Genomic DNA, 19072 nt, shown 5'->3' on the forward strand with positions numbered 1-19072 from the left:
GGGGGAAAGGGCAGCTCGCCCGCGCGTTTGACGGCAAGACCTGCGCTTTATTGCTCCGCCGGCACACGGTTGTGCACGGTCTTCTTGCCTCTCGGGTCTTTGTTGAGCGCAGGGATGGGCTACGGTGGCGTGTAGGCGTTTGCAGCCTCGAACGTGGATGTTCTCCGTGGTTTCTCCTCGTTTCCGAGGCCTCTTGGGTGGCGTCGAAGAACTGCTGGCGCGCCTGCTGTGTGTCATGCATGGTGGGAGGCGTGGGGTTTGAGAGGTGCTGCCGGGAGTGCCGGGTATTGTGCTGTCACAGAGCTTATCACCAGAGGAAAAAGGCTTCGCAAGTAGTTCTCGAACTTTAAGAAAGAGATTGGAGTGTTCTTTCCTTGGCGTTTTTCGTGTATATTCTCAGGTAATTTTTGTGAGCGTGTTCCCAGCCACATAGGTACTTAAAGTATGTCTTCTAAATCGTCGAAGAAGGAATTCACAATGATGATGATAATTTAAAAGCCTACAGTGCTTAAAAAGGAGTGTCTGTTATAGATAGTGGATTTCTGTTGTTTAACGGGAATTATAAAAAGAACATCTTTAGTAATTTTATTTGCATAGGGTCACTGTTTGAAAAAATTGGCGCCTTCACTTTTTTTTTTTTTTTTGTGCATTGCAGTTGTTTTTAAGGGAAACGAGTAGAAATAACCCGCTCTGAGGAAACCATGGCAAAACCAGACCCAAAACGCAGGGTGTGTTCTCGGGAGTCGTCGGTGTCTTCTCTGCTAGCGAGCTGCAGCCTGAGCGGCAGCCATTCCTCTCATTCTGCTGGCTGCTTTCACTACAAGGATAAACTGTACAGCTCTGCGTCTCAGGCTCTGCAGGCCTATATCGACGACTTTGATCGAAGCCGAATGTGTCCCGGTGCAAGCCCTGGAAAAGTGATCGTTAATGGCGGTTCTACCAACAGGCCGCAATTCTCCAACTATATTTATAAGCCAAACAGTGGTAGGCTTTTCTTTGGATGTTTTCTGTATGTTCCGATGTTTTGAAGCATTTGAGAGACGTGTGGGGGGACCCCAAAAACCCAGAATTGTGCTTGGGAGGGCGGGCCCCTGGCAGTTCGGGCTTCCCTGCCCGGCGCGTGCTCGGGGAGCCCGTCGGCGTCAGTGCCCCAGCTGTCGTGGTTGTGAGGGGCTGTGTTTGGTTTCAGGGACTTTTGACCAAAAGGGCAGGACCCCCTGACTCCCTGTTCACCCGGTCTTTCCCTGAGCTGCTTTTTTTGTTCCCCCACGAAGGAAGGGAAACAGTTTGCCAGTGTACGAGAGGCAAAACCCAAAACGGCGGGAGCACTAGAGGCATCAGAATTGGTGAATTCAGAAACTATTTTGAGCAGTGGACATAGCATCTTTACAGGTGTATTGCCTCAGATGAAGAGTACTTTGAATGTGGTTGAAATTTAAACGTGTGAGAATAAATACGTAATTGTTTAAATAAATAAATTCTGGCGTTTTGGGGTTCCCCCCTTGTAGCCTTGTAAAACTTGACTTTTTTTGTTATTTTGAAGTAAAAGTAACTTTTATAATATTGAGATCTGGATATTTTTGTAAAATGTTGGTATAACACTTTCGTTCCCAGGAATTTTCAGCTAAGATTCTCTTTTGACTTTGGAGTTATATAACTGTAAAGTTATAATATAACCATACAGGTGGCTGATTCTAAACTCTTAAGCCATTATACTATAGCATAATGAAAAGTGTTGACATGGTGATTTTAGCTTTCCTTAACTCGCTTAATGACTTTAATCAAATCTCAGCCTTTTTGACTTTATACGCATTCTATTCCAGTTGATGGGTTAGGTCTTTCTGGTCTTTATTCTATGAAATGATGATATTCACAAGATGTTAAATGTTTGAAGGCAAGTTTGGAAAATACACCTGTTGATAAGCCAGTTAGCACTTTACTGAGCACTCACAGAACAGGCCTTCTAAGAGTTGTGTCCAACTCTTAGAAGGGTATGGGCCGTATGTTCCAGAAGAAGAGTTAGAACAGTTCTGTGTAGCCACGCAGTTGTAGGATTTGTAGGCGAGAAAGCAAACTTTTTTCTCACCAAGTTTTATGCCCTTTTTTTTTCTGTGCTGCAGCCAGTACTAAATTACCAGGGTTGATCTAATTATCTGACTGCGTTTGGTATGTCTAGATGAAAAGATTGAAGAGTAAATTAGAAAACACAGAAAATTCAGGAGGTTGGAGAGAAATGTAGAAAAGAAATAAAGCAGATTAAAGAAACGTGAGAAAGAAATCACTTCCTGTTTTACCCCTTATACTTTTAGCTTTAACGAGGATAAGAGGAAAGCACAAATGATTCTTGATTTCTTATTCTCATTTACTGTTTGATATTATAATGTACTTATGTGTAATGAAGGAAGATAAACAGAGCTATTCTTTGTTTTACAGCTTTTGAAAATCCTGATCACAAAAAGCACTCAAACTCTCTATCCTATAGAAGACAGACTGTTAATGACATAGACTCCATTAGCCTAACAACTGATGATCTATTAAAACTTCCAGCAGATGGATCGTTTTCTTTCACTTATGTTGGACCAAGTCATCGAATGGTTAAGAAAAACAAGAAGTTCATTAGAAGACTGGATTTGTTTGACACTGAAAAGAATTCAGATTTTCAAGACCCCTCCACTTCCGTGGACAAGGATACCTTAGTCACTCCTGTTGTGTGCACAAATAGAAATGGAAAGCAAAGTGGTAGGCTAAAAAACCCCAAACTTATGAATAGGACTAGTAAATGTGTTTCTGAATCATCTTTATTTTTTCCCAAGAAATCATCTTTCAAGGACTGTTCAGAACACGGTGTTGAAAATAATTATCCAAGATGGCTCACTAGCCAGAAATCTGACCTTAATGTTTCAGGGATAACTAGTATACCTGATTTCAAATACCCAGCCTGGCTCCACAGTCAAGACTTGCTATCTGATGCAAGTAGTCGAAAGGTTTCTAAAATGTTCCAAGATGACCAGTGTTCCCCTAGTCATAGTTACCAAGCCCAAAGAACTTCTCGGCTTGTGAATAAATTACATTGTTTTGAACATTCTTTTGAACCGTCAAACTTTTCAAATTTCTTGAGTGATAATAAAGAATTAGTTAATGAACACAAATGTGATTTTGAACATAGCCGATGTCAGTGCGAAAATCCACTTTTCTCAGGACAGTCGACAAAGCCATTCAGTGGTAATACTTTGTTTTTCGCTATAGTTTTTTTTTTTTTTTTCTTTAAACCAAAGAAAATGTTGTAAAGTTGATGTAATATCTAGGAGCTTTATGTTTTACTTTGATGTAATGACTTTTTTGAGAATGCTTATTATCTTCACTTATACTGCCTTTTGTAACTAGAAAATGTCTCTTCTCCTTTTTTCTTTGCTTGAATGTCACATTTTAACATAACTTGCTGTTGTAAATGTGTGTATATTCCAAATTACCTGAATTGTTGTTGACTTTGCAAGATTTTGCTATGCTTTGTGTTTAAAAAAAGTTAATAAGATCTTTTAAAATTAGGTGACAAAATTGAACTGCTTATCCTGAAGGCCAAGAGAAATCTAGAGCAGTGTACTGAAGAATTACCAAAGTCTGTGGAAAAGGATGGCAGTCCTTGCTCATTAGACAAACTTGAAGCAGAAAGATCATGGGAAAATATTCCTGTTACTTTGTAAGTAAGTGACAATGGAAAAACTGTTTAGTTTTCCAAGTGAGAATGTCATATGAACACCTGATTTATTTTTAAAACAATGGTAATAGTAACACTGTAATTCTATAGAGCATAGCTTTCAGTGTTGCTGCTTTAAATTGCATATTTTATTTGTTATCACAAGATGGTGTAATGTTTCATAACCTTAGGTACATTATATAATTTCTGTCTTTGTTACCAATGTTCATTTTGTTTCCTCATAAAATATTGATATATAAATATTAGGGATTAGAACCAGATTAGTACCATTACTTCACAGATGAAAGAGAATTACAAAATTCTTTTTACTTATTTTAAACTTTTCCTCGCCCCCAATATTTTCCATATAGTAGAGTTTCTTTTTATTTACAGTTTACTTTCTCTTTTAGCCATTTTCCTTAAATGAGGATGCATTTTTAAAAAAATCAGAAATACATTCTTGGTAACCCCACGCTACGCCGTAGACTTTGGTAATTTATTATTTTGTCTAAGCTTGTCTTTACTTGGGTTAATAACTAATACTTAATATTTCTCACTTAATACTTCTTTTATTCTTCTTCTTTTTTTTTTTTAAAGCAGAATTTATTAAGAGGACAGAAAAGCTCCCACAGTGGGAGAGGACCCAAAGGTGTTGCCCATTCTTATTTTCTAATTGCTTATTTTCTTATCAGTTAGTTTATATATTAATAAAGTATCATAGTTGCCATACTTGGCTTGTAATTGGAACCTAAATGGGTGAACAAGTAATATCAGAGATGTTTAAATTAAGAGTAAAATTTTTTGAGTGCACTTAATGTATTTTGTAATTTGATAATATAACTTCTGGCTTGTGTTAATATTATCAATGGTTTGGCTCAGTACCATTGTATTATACCATTATATATAGCAGTTCATTTTTGGAAGATTGAATTTATATTGTGTTGGGTATGTCTATAGATAAAGCTAATAATGGTTTGAGGATCTCAAATTGAGATTGGCACATTATTATCGACCTATCATCAAAAACAAAATTGAATAAGAAGTGCTCAAGGTAGCAGTCTAAAAGGTAGAACAAAACCACAACCAAATAATTGCTTTTTTAAAAAGAAACTTTATTATGGGCATTTTCAAACAAATTACAAAAGTGGAAGAATAATAAGATGAACTTCCTTGTACCCAGCAATCGTCTTTAACAATGTGGTAAATGCTTTTGATAACAGGTGGGTGGATGTACACATTGTTCGTTAGGAATAGGGAGAAAGACTACCGGGAAGTGTGAAAAAGCTTGTAGCAAATTTGAAATCAACTACGTCAATAAAGAGGTGCTGCTTATTAAGAAAAAGCAGTAGTACTGCAGCATTTAGATGTAAAAGAAATTCTTAGATATTTAAGTTCTTGAGTTACAAACCTACTTTATAGTGATATATAAATAAGAGAGAAATAGAATGAATTGATTTATTTTTGTGACTAATAGAATTTGATTTGGAGAACATTCTCCTCTGCTACCCCTTGATTATCAGGAAAGAAATTGATGTTTATTCAGCCTCTATTAAGTGTATGTGGAGAATCAATTCGTGTGCGCAATACATCTGTGAGATAGACGGGACCGCAAATGTAGAGACTAAATTCAGATAAGCAAAGCATCTGAGGTCACATAGTACGACAGGGATTGTACTCAGGAATGTTAATTTCAAAATTAATCCTTTCCCAGTGTAATCTGTACGTTATGTTAATACCACTTCTGAAGGGGGTGTCTGTTTTATTGCCTTGAAGTGGGAGGACAGGTAACTGCCCTGCGAGTAAAAACTCTTACGAGTTCATGGCGTTTTTGATTTTTGTTGGGTAACTTGCAGTGCTTAATGGTGAAAGTGTACTACTTTTTCTAACGAGGGAGCTTTTGGAGCACAGTTCATAGTTCAGGGCTGATGTGTTTAGTTGAGAACTGACACTTCTTTACATTTTCTTCTTAAAGCTCGAAAAGCAGGAACATAGAGAGGCTCGGATTCCGGCTGGCGTCGGTTGAGGGAGAGGTGGGGGAGGTGCCATACAGCGTCAGTGTGACCCACATCTGGGATGGCTGTTTCTTGGTGACTGCTTTCATTGGGATGAAAGTCCTTGGCCAGGCTCGGTGGCTCAGCCTGTAATCCCGCACCTTTGGGAGGCCGAGGTGAGGGGATTGCCTGAGCCCGCGGGTTCGAGACCCGCCTGGGCAACTTGGCGAGACCTCGTCTCCACAATAAATCAAAAATTAGCCAGGCATGGTAGCGCGCACCTGTAGTTCCAGCTACTCAGAAGGCTGAGGCGGAAGGATCGGGAGCCCAGCGGGTTGAGGTTGCGGTGGCCAGAACCGCACTCCAGTCTGAGTGAGAGTGAGATTCCAACTCAAAAAAGAAAAAAAAAGTCCTTAAATTATTTATTACCTAGTTTTTAGAAATTGGGAACTTACTTGCTGTATCTTTTAAATCCTGTTTAGCAAAGCTCCTGTTCCTGTTCCCTCTGATGATAGTCCTCAACACACTTCAGGGGCAAAGTGTGCTAAAGGAGTTCTTGAGGACTTTTTAAACAGTGATGATCAGGTAAGTGAAGCCAAATCTTTTTTAACTCGCAAGATTTATGACTAATGTGTAGATATTTGTGTCTTAGTTATTTAGCTATTTTAAGTAAAGAAGACCCAAATCCTCTCCCTCCCAACATGCCTCCAGAGATCCTTCATTCCTTCTAGAATTGTTAATTTTATTTTATAATAATATTTTGAAATTAGCATGTAATAATTGTACCAACTTATGTGGTACATAGTGATGTTTTGATATATATAATGTATAGTGATTAAATCAGGGGCCAGGTGTGGTGGCTCATGCCTGTAATCCCAGCACTTTGAGAGGCTGAGGCAGGAGGACTGTTTGAGTCCTCCTAGGCAACATAGCGAGATCTTGCCACTACAAAAAAAAATCTAAAAATTAGTTAGGTGTGGTGGCATCTGCCTGTTGTACTAGCTACTTGGGAGGCTGAGGTGCAAGGATTGCTTGCACCAGGAGTTCAGAACCAACCTGGGTAATATAACAAGACCTTGACTCTACAAAAACGTAAAAAAACTGGGCTTGGTGGCTCAGCCTGTAATCCCGCGCCTTTGGGAGGCTGAGGTGAGTGGATTGCCTGAGCCCGTGGGTTCGAGACCCACCTGGGCAGGCAAGACCTCATCTCTACAATAAATAAAAAAAATCAGCCGGACATGGTAGTGCATGCCTGTAATTCCCGCTACTTGGAAGGCTGAGGCGGAAGGATCGCCGGAGCCCAGCAGGTCGAGGCTGCGGTGGCTGGGAGCGGCCACTGCACTCCAGTCTGGGCAACAAAGTGAGACTCCAACTCAAAAAAAAAAAAAATTAGTCAGGCATGGTGGTGCATGCCTATAGTTTTAGCTACTCAGGAGGCTAACTTGAGGATCAAGTTAGGATCACTTGAGCCCAGGAGTTTGAGGCTGCGGTGAGCCGTGGTAGCACCGTTGCACTCCAGCCTGAGCAACAGAGTGAGACCCTTATTCAAAACAATAAAAACAAAATCAGGGTAATTTGCATGTCTATTACTGCAAACATTTATTATTTGTTTTTATTGGGCACATTCAAAATCCTCTCTTCTAGCTATTTGATAATATATGATAGTTGTTAACTGTAGTAAGTCAGCAGTTCTATAGAACACTAGAGCTTATTTCTCCTGTCTCTCATTTGGCTGCCCCTTATTTGTTTCTCTTTCCTGGTTGCTCTGACTTGGACTTCTAGTATTATGCAGAATAAGAGTGGTGAGACTGGGCATTCTTATCTTGCTCTAGATCTTAGAGAAAAAGCTTTCAACTTTTCCGGTGAAGTATCTATCATATTAGCTGTGGGTGTTTCATGTATGGGCTTGTGTTGAGGTATACTTCTATATCTGATTCACTGAGAATTTTCATCATGAAGCGATGTTGAATTTTATCAAAAGTTCTTTCTGCGTCTTTTGAGATTTTTTTGTCCTATATTCTGTTGTTGTGATGTGTCACATTTATTAATTTGCATATGTTGAACTATCCTTGGGATAAATCCCACTTGATCATGGTGAATTATCTTTTTTTTTTTTGAGTTGGAGTCTCACTCTGTCACCCGGACTGGAGTACAGTGGCACGCTCCCGGCCACCGCAACCTCAACCTGCTGGGCTCCGGCAGTCCTTCCACCTCAGCCTTCCAAGTAGCCGGAATTACAGGCGTGCGTTACCATGCCCGGCTGATTTTTCGATTTATTGTTGAGATGATGTCTTGCTGCCCAGGCGGGTCTCGAATCTGCAGGCTCAGGCAATCCACTCACCTAAGCCTCCCAGGCGCGGGATTACAGGTTGAGCCACCGAGCCCGACTGTGAATTATCTTTTTAGTGTGCCACTGGATTTGGTTTGCTAGTATTTTGTTGAGGATTTTTGCATCTGTGTTCATCAGGGATATTGATCTATAGTTTTCTTTTTTTGTTGTGTTCTTCTCTGATTTGGGTTCAGGGTAATGCTGGGCTTGTAGAATGAGTTAGGAAGAATTCTCTCCTCTTTGATTTTCTGGAAGGAAGAGTGTGAGAAGAATTGGAATTAGTTCTTTAAATGTTTGGAATTCAACAGTGAAACTATCCAGTCCTGGTTTTTCTTCTGTGGGAGACTTTTTATTACTGATTTGATTCAGTATACTTTTAATGGGCCTGCTCAGGTTTTCTATTTCTTCTTGATACAAATTTGATAGATTGTATGTGTTCCAGAATTTATCCATCTCTATTAGGTTTTCCAATGTATATAATTGTTTGTAATGCTTTCAAATGATCCGTTGTATTTGTCATATAAGTTGTTATGCTCCTTTTTTATTTCTGATTTTATTTATTTGAGTCTGCTTTTTTTCTTAGTTAGCCTAGCTAATGATTTGTTGATTTTGTTTTACCTATTTAAAAAGCCAACTTTTTGCCTCACTGATCTTTTTTATTCTTTTAGTCACAATTTTGTTCACTCCTGCTTAGATCTTTATTACTTCTTTTTCCTACTAATTTTGGGTTTAATTTGTTGTTGCTTTTCTAGTTTGAGATGTGCAGCATTAGGTTATTTAAAATCTTCTTACTTTTTTGATGTAGGCATGTATTGCTATAAACCTTCCCCTTAATACTGATTTTTGCTGTATCTCAGAAGTCTTGGTATGTTGTGTTCTATTTTTATTTGTGTCAAGAAAATTTTTAATTTCCTTCATAATTTTATAATTGACCAGTTGGTTGTTTAGGAACATATAATTTCCATGTGTTGTACAGTTTTGAAAGTAGTTCTTGTTATTGATTTATAGTTATATTTCATTGTGGTGAGAAAGGATACTTGGTATGATTTTATTTTTAATTTTTTTAAATTTGCTGAGACTTATTTTATGTTCTAATGTGTGGTTTATCTGGTGAATTTGCTATCTGCTGATAAGAGAGGTTGTGTATTCCATAACTGCTGTATGAAATGTCTGTAAAGTTCTGTTCAATTTTGTGTAATGTGCAGTTTAAAGCCAATTGTTTTGTTTTCTTTCTAGATGATCTTTCTGATGCTGTGAGAGGGATGTTGCATCTCAATTGTTAGATCTAATCATGTTTGCTTTATATATCTGGGTGCTCTGCTGTTGGGAGCATATAGATTTACAATTATTATAGCCTCTTGCTGAATTGATCTCTTTATCATATAATGACCTTTGTTTCTTTTTACAGCTTTTAACTTAGCCTGTTTAATCTGATGTAAGTAAAGCTACTCCTCCTTGCTTTTGGTTTCCATTTGTGTGGAATAGCTTTCTCCATACATTCGCTTTCAGTCTGTGTATATCTTAACGGGTGAAAGGAGTTTCTTGTAGGCTGCGTCTAGTTGGGTGGTTTTATTTTTAACTCAGCAAGTCTCTCTCTTTTAAGTAAGAAATTTAATTCACTTACATTCAAGGTTAATGTTGATAGGCGAGGACTTCTGTAATTTTGTTTACTGTTTTCTGGTTGTTTTGTATATCCATTGTTCCTTTCTTCCCCTCTTGTGATCATTGTGGTTTGGTAGTTTTCTGTAGTAATGTTTATTCTTTCTTCTTCGTGTATCTGCTCTACCAGTAAGTTTTATGTTTTTGTGTGTTTTCATGGTGTAGTTATCATTTGCTTGCTTCCAGATACAGGATTCCTGAGCATTTCTTGCAAGGCTGGTCTAGTGGTTGTGATTTCTGTTAATTTTTGCTTGTCTGAGAAAGACTTTCTCTTTCATTTCGGAAGGATAACTTTGCTGGGTATAGTATTGTCAGCTTTATTTTTCTTCCAGCGCTTTGAATATATTACCCTATTTTCTCTTGGCCTGTAAGATTTCTGTAGAGAAATCCCTTGTTAGGCTAATGGGAATTCTCTTATATGCAACTTAATGGCTTTCTCTTGCTGATTTTAGAATTCTCTGTTTGTCTTTGACTTTTCACAATGTGACTGTAATGTGGAAGAATTTTTTGGCTTGAATTTATTTGGGGACCTTTGGGTTTTTTGGACTTGGATGTCCATATCTCTTCCCAGACTGGGGAAATTTTCAGCTGTGGTTTCATTAAATAGGTTTTGCTGCTTTTTACCTTCTTCTTGTGAAGTTCCCATAATTTGAACATTTGTTCATTTTATGGTGTTTCTTAAGTTGTATAGGCTTTCTTTACTCTTTTTCATTTTTATATCCTTTTTTCCTCTGGGTAATTTTAAATGATCCATCCTCAAGTTCAGAGATTGTTTCTTTTACTTGATCAAGTCTGTTGTTGGAACTGTATTGTATTTTTGCATCTTTAATGAATTTTTCAGCTATAGGATTTCTGTTTGGTTTTTTATTTTTTTGTTGAATTTCTTGTTCATATTATGAATTGTATTCCTTATTTTGTCAGATTGTCTCTCTGTATTTTCTTACATCTCATTCGTTTCTTTAGGATCATTACTTACAATTTCTTTTCCAGCAATTTTTTTATTTCACTAGGGTCTGTTACTAGAGGTTTCATATTCTTTTGGTGGTGTCATTCCTTGGCTTTTCATGTTTCTTATGTTTCTGCATTGATGTCTGTGTGCCTTTCCTTTCTGAATTCCTGTGTTTTCTTGAAGTTTGCTGGGTTTTCTTAAGACAGCTGTTGTGAATTATTTGTCTGCCAGATTGTTCCTCTGCAGGGCTTTGGGATCAGTTGCTTATATTGTAGATAGTTTTTCAGTTTGGGTTTGTCTGAAGTTTTCTTGTGATTAGAATGAGGTTATGCTTTTTTGGCAAGAGTACCAAAGAAGTAATGTTCTCTTCTCAGTGCATGATACCAGAGGGTTCATGATACGGTGATCTCATTAGTATATTGGTATGTTAGTACAATAATGTAACAACATATAATAACACTGCATAATAATATGTAAATACTGGTGGTGTTAAACCTTGAACCCTTGGTTAAGGTGGTATTTATTGACTTTCCCCTTAGTATAAAGTTACTGTTTCCCATGTAATTATTAAATATCTTAGACTGCTTTGAGACCATGTAAATAGCTTGTTTCTCCTCAAACTTCTGTCTACAAATTTTAGTATCTAAAATTTTTTAGTGAACCTTTTCTTCTGTATTTGCTAATTAGAATCCTTTTATAATGAATAACTATGCCTTCTCCCTCATTTATTTACTAAATTATTTATATCAATTTGGATACATAGGTATTTATCTTATTCTAGTCTTATATTACAATGTTATTATTTATGCTGTTCAGATTGTTCCTGTTTAGACATTTAGGAGTTCCTGCAGGTTGGCTCCTTTGCCCTTTTTACATGTCTCCATTCTTTTTGGAGCACTTTCCTTGGTAAATTGTTTTTATCAACTAAGATCTAGACATTAGTTGCCCCTATTGTGACTGGATTGTTATTCATTCTAGTCTCTATCGATAGGAAGACCTAAGAAACACATCTGTGTACAAACTCACAGGTACTTACACATCAACATTTCTATGTTTCTCTGTATATGAATGTATATATGTGTTATTTTACATATATGTATAAAATAATGAGTTCATACTGGTATCTCTGATTCTAGTCCAATACCACAGGATTTGTTTTAACTTTTCCTGTTTCTTTTTGGAATTCTTTGTCCATCAATGAGAATCCTATCATTATCTAAAATAGATTTATATATTTGCTCTGTCCTAGTATACACATAAGTAGTTTTAGAATTGCTAACCGCTATCCTTGTAAATAACAAATTTGCTAACTAGGTCACATTACTTGTATTTGTTCCTTTTGTCTTCGCCTAAACAATCAAATCAAAATACTGTTTTCCGGAGTCACCTACATTCATTTTTTTTTTCCAACCCTTTTTAGTGAGATGAAAATTGGTTGTGCATCATGTATTTATAATACTGTTATTTGGTTCATTTATTATTATATGCAGTTGACCCTCTGTATCTGTGGGTTCCACATCTATAGATTCAACCAACTGTGGATTGAAAATATTTGAGAAAAGTAAAAATAAAATACAACAATAAAAATAGTACAAACAAAAAACCAATGCAGTATAACAACTATTATATTAATATTTACATGATATTAGGTATTGTAAGTAATCTAGTGGTAATTTAAAGGATATGGGAGAATATGTGCGCATTATATGCAAACACTGTACCGTCTGGTATCAGGGACTCGAGTCTGGTCTTCACAGAGAGTTCTGGAGGATCTTCCAAGACTCCAGCTATGTATTGGGAAACTATATATATTCATTGTTTTTTGAATATATGCAATATTACTGTGGTTCTAAGAGTCGGAGATAAATAAAAAGTTGTATCCAGAGCCATTCATTACCAGCTTTCAATGAAGAGTCTTAGAATACGTTGTATTACTCCATTCACCAAGCACCAACATTTTTTGAACATTCATTAAATATCAACAGTGGCACAAAGTGTGCCATAAGATATTCTGGGTGAGCGGCATGGTTAAAAAGATTTCAAAGAGTCTCCCACAGTTATATGAACAGAAAAGAAGAAATAAGAAATGGAAGTGTGAAATGGTGTAGCCACTGTGAAAACGGTCCAGGAATCCCACAAAAAACTAAACATCGAATGACCTTATGACCCTCCAGTTTGTTCACGTTTGTTTACAGACACACCCATACTTACACATCTACGTTGATCTGAATGTGAATGTTTGTATGTGTTTATAGGGAATACCACATATGTGTGCATTTTGTATAACATTCTGTAGTATTTTGTCTTCTTTTGGTGTCCTGACCATTTCTTTGCTTGAAAAGGTCACTTAAGTCCAGAGGCAGGCTCTTGCAGCTCTTATGGGTGGCATCAGGAACCAGAGGTGCTGAAAGCGTGGCTGGACGCAGATCGTTTGGCGATAATGCTTCAGGTGCTGTCTCTAAGGGTTTGGGAGCATCAGCCTAACTGGATCCTTATATCGCTGTTTCTTTTTATAGAGACATCTTGATTCTATTGTGGTAAAGATACGCATTATGCAAGATTTGCCGTTGTAGTCCTGGTTGAGTGTACACTGGGGCATTAAGTCCCTTCACGTGTGTGTGGCTGTTGCCTTCGTCCACCTCCAGAACTTTCCCGTCGTTGCAAAATGAAACTCTGAACTCATTCAACTCTAACTCCTCATTTTTTCCTCCCCTAGCCCTTGGCAAGCAGCTTCCTACTTTCTGTCACTGAATTTGCGACTCTAGGAACCTCATAGAAGAAGAAGAATAAAATATGGGTCCTATGTGTGACTGACTTATTTCACGTTGCATATTGTCTTCATGGTTTATCCATATTGTAGGGGTTTTCACAATTTTCTTTCTCAGACTGAATAATATTCCATCGTATGTATGTGCCGCATTTTGTTGATTCATTCCTCTGTTGATGGACTCTTGTGTTGCTTCCATTTTTGGTTGTTGTGACTAATGCTGCTATGAACATGGATGTACAGATAATCTGTCTGAGTTCCTGCTTTCAGTTCTTCTGGAAGGGAAATTGCAGAATCATTTAGTAATTCTATGTTTAGTTTTATGTGGAATTCCTATACTGTTTTCCACAGTAACTATACCATTTCACACTTCCATTTCCTATTTCTTATTTTCTGTTCATATAACTGTGGGAGACTCTTTGAAATTTTTTTAACCATATGCTTACCCACAATCTCTTATGCTAATCAACTGCCTATAGAATGAAGTTTTAAATAGTACTTATCCTGCACTGTCTATGCTGAAATATGTTAAATCACAGACATCTTAAGATATCTGCCACTTTGGATAGCTGGCAGGACACAGAAATTCATTTGAAAGATGTAAAACAATAGGTTGGTAAGAAATTAAAGAAGTTAAAAAATTTTTCTTACAGATTATCTTAAAAGAAACCTGACCTCTTATGTGGCTGAGTGCTAGATAACATGGGTAAGGCCAGTGGTAATGGAAGTCTGAGTGTTCTTTGGATAGTAAGAAATGTGAAGCCTGTGAAGAGGTGAAAAGTCTACATTCTTTGTAGGAAAACATTTAAAAGTGTGCAGAGAATACTATATTTGAGATTGTAGTCCTTGCTCTGTTGGAAAGGACATACTGTTTTATCTGCTCTCTGACTTTAAAAAATCTGTGATTTTTAAATGTACTCAATGAATTTGTTATAAATGTTAACATGCACTGTTCATTTTAGAAGAGCAAGGACTATGAAAGGACGTGCCAAACTGTTAATTGTGATTGTCTCTAAGTAGCTTTACCTGGGTACTGGGCATGGGGAAGTGGTGAGTTATGATTGTGATTTTTTTTTTTTTTAACACTTTATTGACTTTTGTTGTTGGGATTTTTTTTTTAATTAATTTTATGTTGGAGGCAAATAATACAAAGTAAAACTTTTTCCTCCAGAATTTAGATGGTTAACCTAATATTGTAATCTGTTTTAACCTTAGACCTGTACTCTTTCTGGAGGCAAACATCATGGTCCTGTTGAAGCCCTGAAACAAATGTTATTCAATCTTCAAGCAGTACAAGAAAGTTTTAATCAGAATAAAACCACAGAGCCAGAAAAAGAGACTATGCAAGTAGGCATTTATGATTTATGAATTGAGATTTGTGATTTCACCAAAAGACTTTTTTCAGCATCTTTTTTAGACCTTCTAATTTTATGTTAAACTCATTTGCGACCGCTGATGTGAATTTATGTCATTCCAAATTCTGTTCCTGGTTGCCACTGATGTGAATTCCTGTCATTCAAGATTCTGTTTCTGAATGCTGCCGTGTTGTCATGTGTATGTGTTACTATATTTTGTTTGAAAATGAATAGTCAGGCAAGGAGAGAGAAAGTTAATTGAGAGAATTATCTGATACCGATTGTGCAATGTTGTTAGCTGATTTACTCAGTTGGTAAAAATTGCAAGTTGGTCATTATTTTGTTGCGATTCATGTTATGTACTTGTATTTTGGTATTTCAGAGCTTTCATATTCAACACTAAAAATAATTTACCATAATTATGCATAGTGAAGAAATATATGCCGATGAGATTTCCGAGGTCGAAGGTGAATCCAGTGAACTTTTAAGTGATAGTGAGACAGATAGTGATGTAATGATGCAATATAAATGAAGCAGTATAACCCAGATAATCTATGACAGTGAAACTAGTATTGGTGAGAACGAATCAGATACTGAGTGGACAAAATATTCAGAAAGAAACTTAGAAGTGTTTATTGGTAATCCAGGTGTGAAGGTAGTTCCAAATGATCCTCAAAGTATAAGTGAAGTTGTCGGACAATTTATTGAAGATGATTTTATAGAAACGATTACACCTGAAACTAACAGGTATTATGATCAGATGCATGGTAGATATAAACGTCCAAAGACATTTTTAAAAGTGGAACAATACTACAGTGTCCGAGATGAAACAATTTCTAGTATTAAATATTTTGATGGGACAAGTGAAGAAAACCACAATACATGATTATTGGTCAGCACATCCATCAATTGTAATGCCTTTTTTAAAAAAAAAAAAAAAATAATGACACAAAATAGATTCCTACAAATTTTGCAGTTTTTGTATTTTTTCCAATAATGAAGAAATGCAGCCAAATCAAAGTAGATTGTGCAAAATTGAGCCCATAATAAATTATGTTTTAAATAAGTTCAGCACTGTGTAAACCTGAACAAGAACTTTCCTTGAATGAATTCATGATACCTCATCATGGAATTCTGTCTTTGCGGGTTTATAATCTGAATAAAAAATACATAGTACAGAATGCTAGTCAGTGTGGTATCTGAGGCAAATATTGAGTATGTCTGCAGCCTTCAGCTGTATTGTGGAAAAGGTGACAATTTCACTTGTGCTTAACAACAGAAGTTTATGGCATCCAGCTTCAGACTTTTTATTTTTATTTTCACCTGCTCTCAGTATTAGGAAAGTGAAAAACTTGTTGGTCGCGAATGTGCCAATAAGCATGCCACATTACTATGTTGTAGAGTTGATTATTGTTCTTTTTTTTTTTTTTAAAGTAATTTACTTGCATTTATTTTTATTTGACTTCTGTGATTGTTTATCTCTGAACAGATTCTTCTCTTTAGCTTATGGTTATAAATTCAGCATCTTAGATACAATGATGTTACAACTGAAGTATGAAAAGGTTGTAATTGTTTTTGAATGCTCTACAAAATTAATCTGTATGAACCACATTCTTGTAGTTGTATTTGGGGAGGCCTAGAAAACTTTTTCAACATTAGACTCTTCCATACCCCTTTGCCATCTGAAATTTATTTTTGTTACCGTGTCTTTATTGAATCTTCTGAGTGCAGTTATATAAAGTTGTATTTTAGGACCGTTGTGTTTTTTCAGTTTGTATATTTCTAGGAAATTGGAAATCTGTTTTTACTTTTACATTCTATATGCTGCTATTCTATATGATGAACTTTTTTTCCACAAAAGTATAATGTTTAAGAGCATAGACAATATATTTTCCCAACAACGATTGTAAATTCTAATTCTGCCACTTAATAGCAAATATGATATTTGTACAAATCATTTAATCTCTGGCTCTTTTTAAAAATTTGTTAATTTATTTTTTAATTCACAAATATTACATATATTTTTGCTGTACAACAATCTTAGAATGGCCAACTTGAGTTAATTGAGCTATCTCACGTACTTATTTTTCATGATGAGAACACTTAAAATCTGCTCTTAGTGATTTTCAGGTATATAATACATTGCTATTAAAATAGTATATACTATGACATAAAATATCTTGAACTTATTCCTCCTGTCTAACTGAAATTTTATATCCTTTGACCAACGTCTCTCCAAACTTTCTTCCCTATTTCCCCTGGTAACCACTATTCTACTCTTCACTTCAATGACTTTGACTTAAAGATTACTCTGCAGTATTTGTTTTCCTGTGCCTACCTTATTTCACTTACCAGTTTACTTTTCTGTAAAATGAGGGTGTTGAGAAATAAGTTGAGACAAACTATGAAGTACTTAGCATAGTGCTTGTCACCTGGTAAATACTCATTTTAAATGGTAGCTTTTTTTTTGTTGTCGTGGTTTCTAATATTCTTATTCAGTAGAGCTTTATGAAATTCAGTTTTTATTACAAATGAGTAGATCAACTCTTGAGAACTTCCACAACTTGCTCATTTGAGTTGTATTTCTCAATTTCTCTCCTTACATTCTAATAGTCTTAACATTAACATATAGAATGAAACCATCCTTCCTTACATTCAAATAATCATTAACATATAGAATGTAATTCATCCTTCTCTGTCCTCCTCTTTTAAATATTGAGATATAACCCTGCTCAGTAAAGTCATAATTTTAAGCCAAGATTTGAATTTTAATGCACATATGGTTAGAAGTATACTTCAGTATTAGTTTAGTATTTTTAGAATAAAGGGAAAATAAAAACATTTAATGCTCTCATGAAAATTATTTGCTAGAATTAATTTTTTGAAAGTACAGAACATATTTTCTAGTTTCCTTAGCCACATTTTAAATAGTATTTTATAGTTGCATGATGTTTTAAATATTTTGTTATATTTGGTGTTTTTAATAATAGGTTTCAGAAGATGATTTCTCTAAATTACAGTTGAAAGAAAGTATGATTCCTATTACTAGGTCACTTCAAAAGTAAGTATTCTTTTTAAAAATTTTTTATTATTTATTTTTATTTTAAAGATGTGGGGTACAATTCAGGGTAAGGCATACAAATGCTCATGATGCAGGTACCCAAAAGGTAAGTATTCTTTACTAATATGGATACAAACTAATTTTAGCCATTCCTTTGACTTAATCAGAAAGTTACTGGGTGAAAGATATGCTAGACATATTTAGGCTTCTTGGAACACAGGGTTTAATCACAATGAAGAACATTGTTTTGTTTTAAATCTGTGTTCTTTCCTATTTAGAATGTTACTGAGAACTAATGAGAAACCTTTAGACATTTAAAATGTAATGGATATGAATGATTCATTTCTGAGTAGCAATAGCAACGATTTGTGATAGTACTTGTGTGATTGTCTTGAGTAACTCGTTACAAAATATGTTCCCATGTAATCCCTCTAGAATAAATGTAACAATCATATTATTGTTTGAAGCATCACCACAGAAATCTATGTGATCGTGTCTTGGATATAAAGATAGGTCTGATTTCCTTAGTTGCATTGTCTTAAAAGATGGAGAAGACTGCAACTCATTCTTGTAGTCATGGTATTGGCAGAAGAGTATTTATTTTGGGATTTGGTTGTGTGAACATGTCCTCAGAAGATCGAATACGGAGCTTAGATTGAGACCTAAGATGAAAAATTTCCACTCTAGCAAGGCAGTTTCGCTTGGCCGTCAGGGAGGCCCCACAAGGTTCTCTACCTTTTGTACATTCAGAATTTGCTTAGGATTCTGCTATCTAAAGAACCGGTGGAAAAATAAAAAAAATTGAAAACACAGGTATCCCGTAGGATCGTGTTTTTGGTTTATAGCCTCCAGGGTGGAAACAGTGCCTCCGTGTTTGTAGTTCGCCCGGTGCGCGAGTGAGAGTTCGTGCCCCGCAGCATCGGGGCGTGCCGGTCGGCACCCAGCGTTCGTGGCGCTCTCGCCCTGTCGTGCCCTCGGCCCGCCGCGTCGTCCCGGGGCAGGCGTGGGGCCTCGCGGGGCCGCCGAGGGCGCGCCTGCTGCGGCCGCTCCTCCGGCCGGGCTGTGCCTCGAGCCACGCGGGGCCTCGGCCGCCGTCGGGCGCAGGCGGAGGCGCGGGGCGAGCGCCCGGAGGCGTTGCGCGGCCCTGTTTCGCCAAGTGAGGTCTCCCGGGGACGCCCACGCGCTCCACGGCGGCGCGCGCGGGCCGGCCGAGGCCGCGGGGGGAGGCGGGCGGCGGGCGGCGGGCGGCGGGCGGCGGGCGGCGGGC

The 19072-nt window shown here is 37.0% G+C and overlaps 1 protein-coding gene across 1 annotated transcript in view; it reads left to right on the forward strand.

Annotated features, from left to right (window-relative positions):
* The first annotated feature begins 262 nt into the window (after positions 1 to 262).
* CUNH18orf54 (chromosome unknown C18orf54 homolog) overlaps positions 263 to 19072 on the forward strand; it is a 23570-nt gene continuing 4760 nt past the window's right edge. The window contains exons 1-7 of the mRNA XM_021710026.1: positions 263 to 400; positions 656 to 984; positions 2434 to 2739; positions 3547 to 3697; positions 6168 to 6270; positions 14605 to 14736; positions 17735 to 17805. Of these exons, the coding sequence (XP_021565701.1) occupies positions 702 to 984; positions 2434 to 2739; positions 3547 to 3697; positions 6168 to 6270; positions 14605 to 14736; positions 17735 to 17805 (1046 nt within the window). The 5' untranslated portion in view covers positions 263 to 400; positions 656 to 701. The remainder of the gene's footprint in view (positions 401 to 655; positions 985 to 2433; positions 2740 to 3546; positions 3698 to 6167; positions 6271 to 14604; positions 14737 to 17734; positions 17806 to 19072) is intronic.

This window comes from Carlito syrichta, unplaced genomic scaffold, assembly GCF_000164805.1.
Source record: "Carlito syrichta isolate Samal-C Ts95f unplaced genomic scaffold, Tarsius_syrichta-2.0.1 Scaffold287939, whole genome shotgun sequence".
Taxonomy (NCBI): Eukaryota; Metazoa; Chordata; class Mammalia; order Primates; family Tarsiidae; genus Carlito; species Carlito syrichta.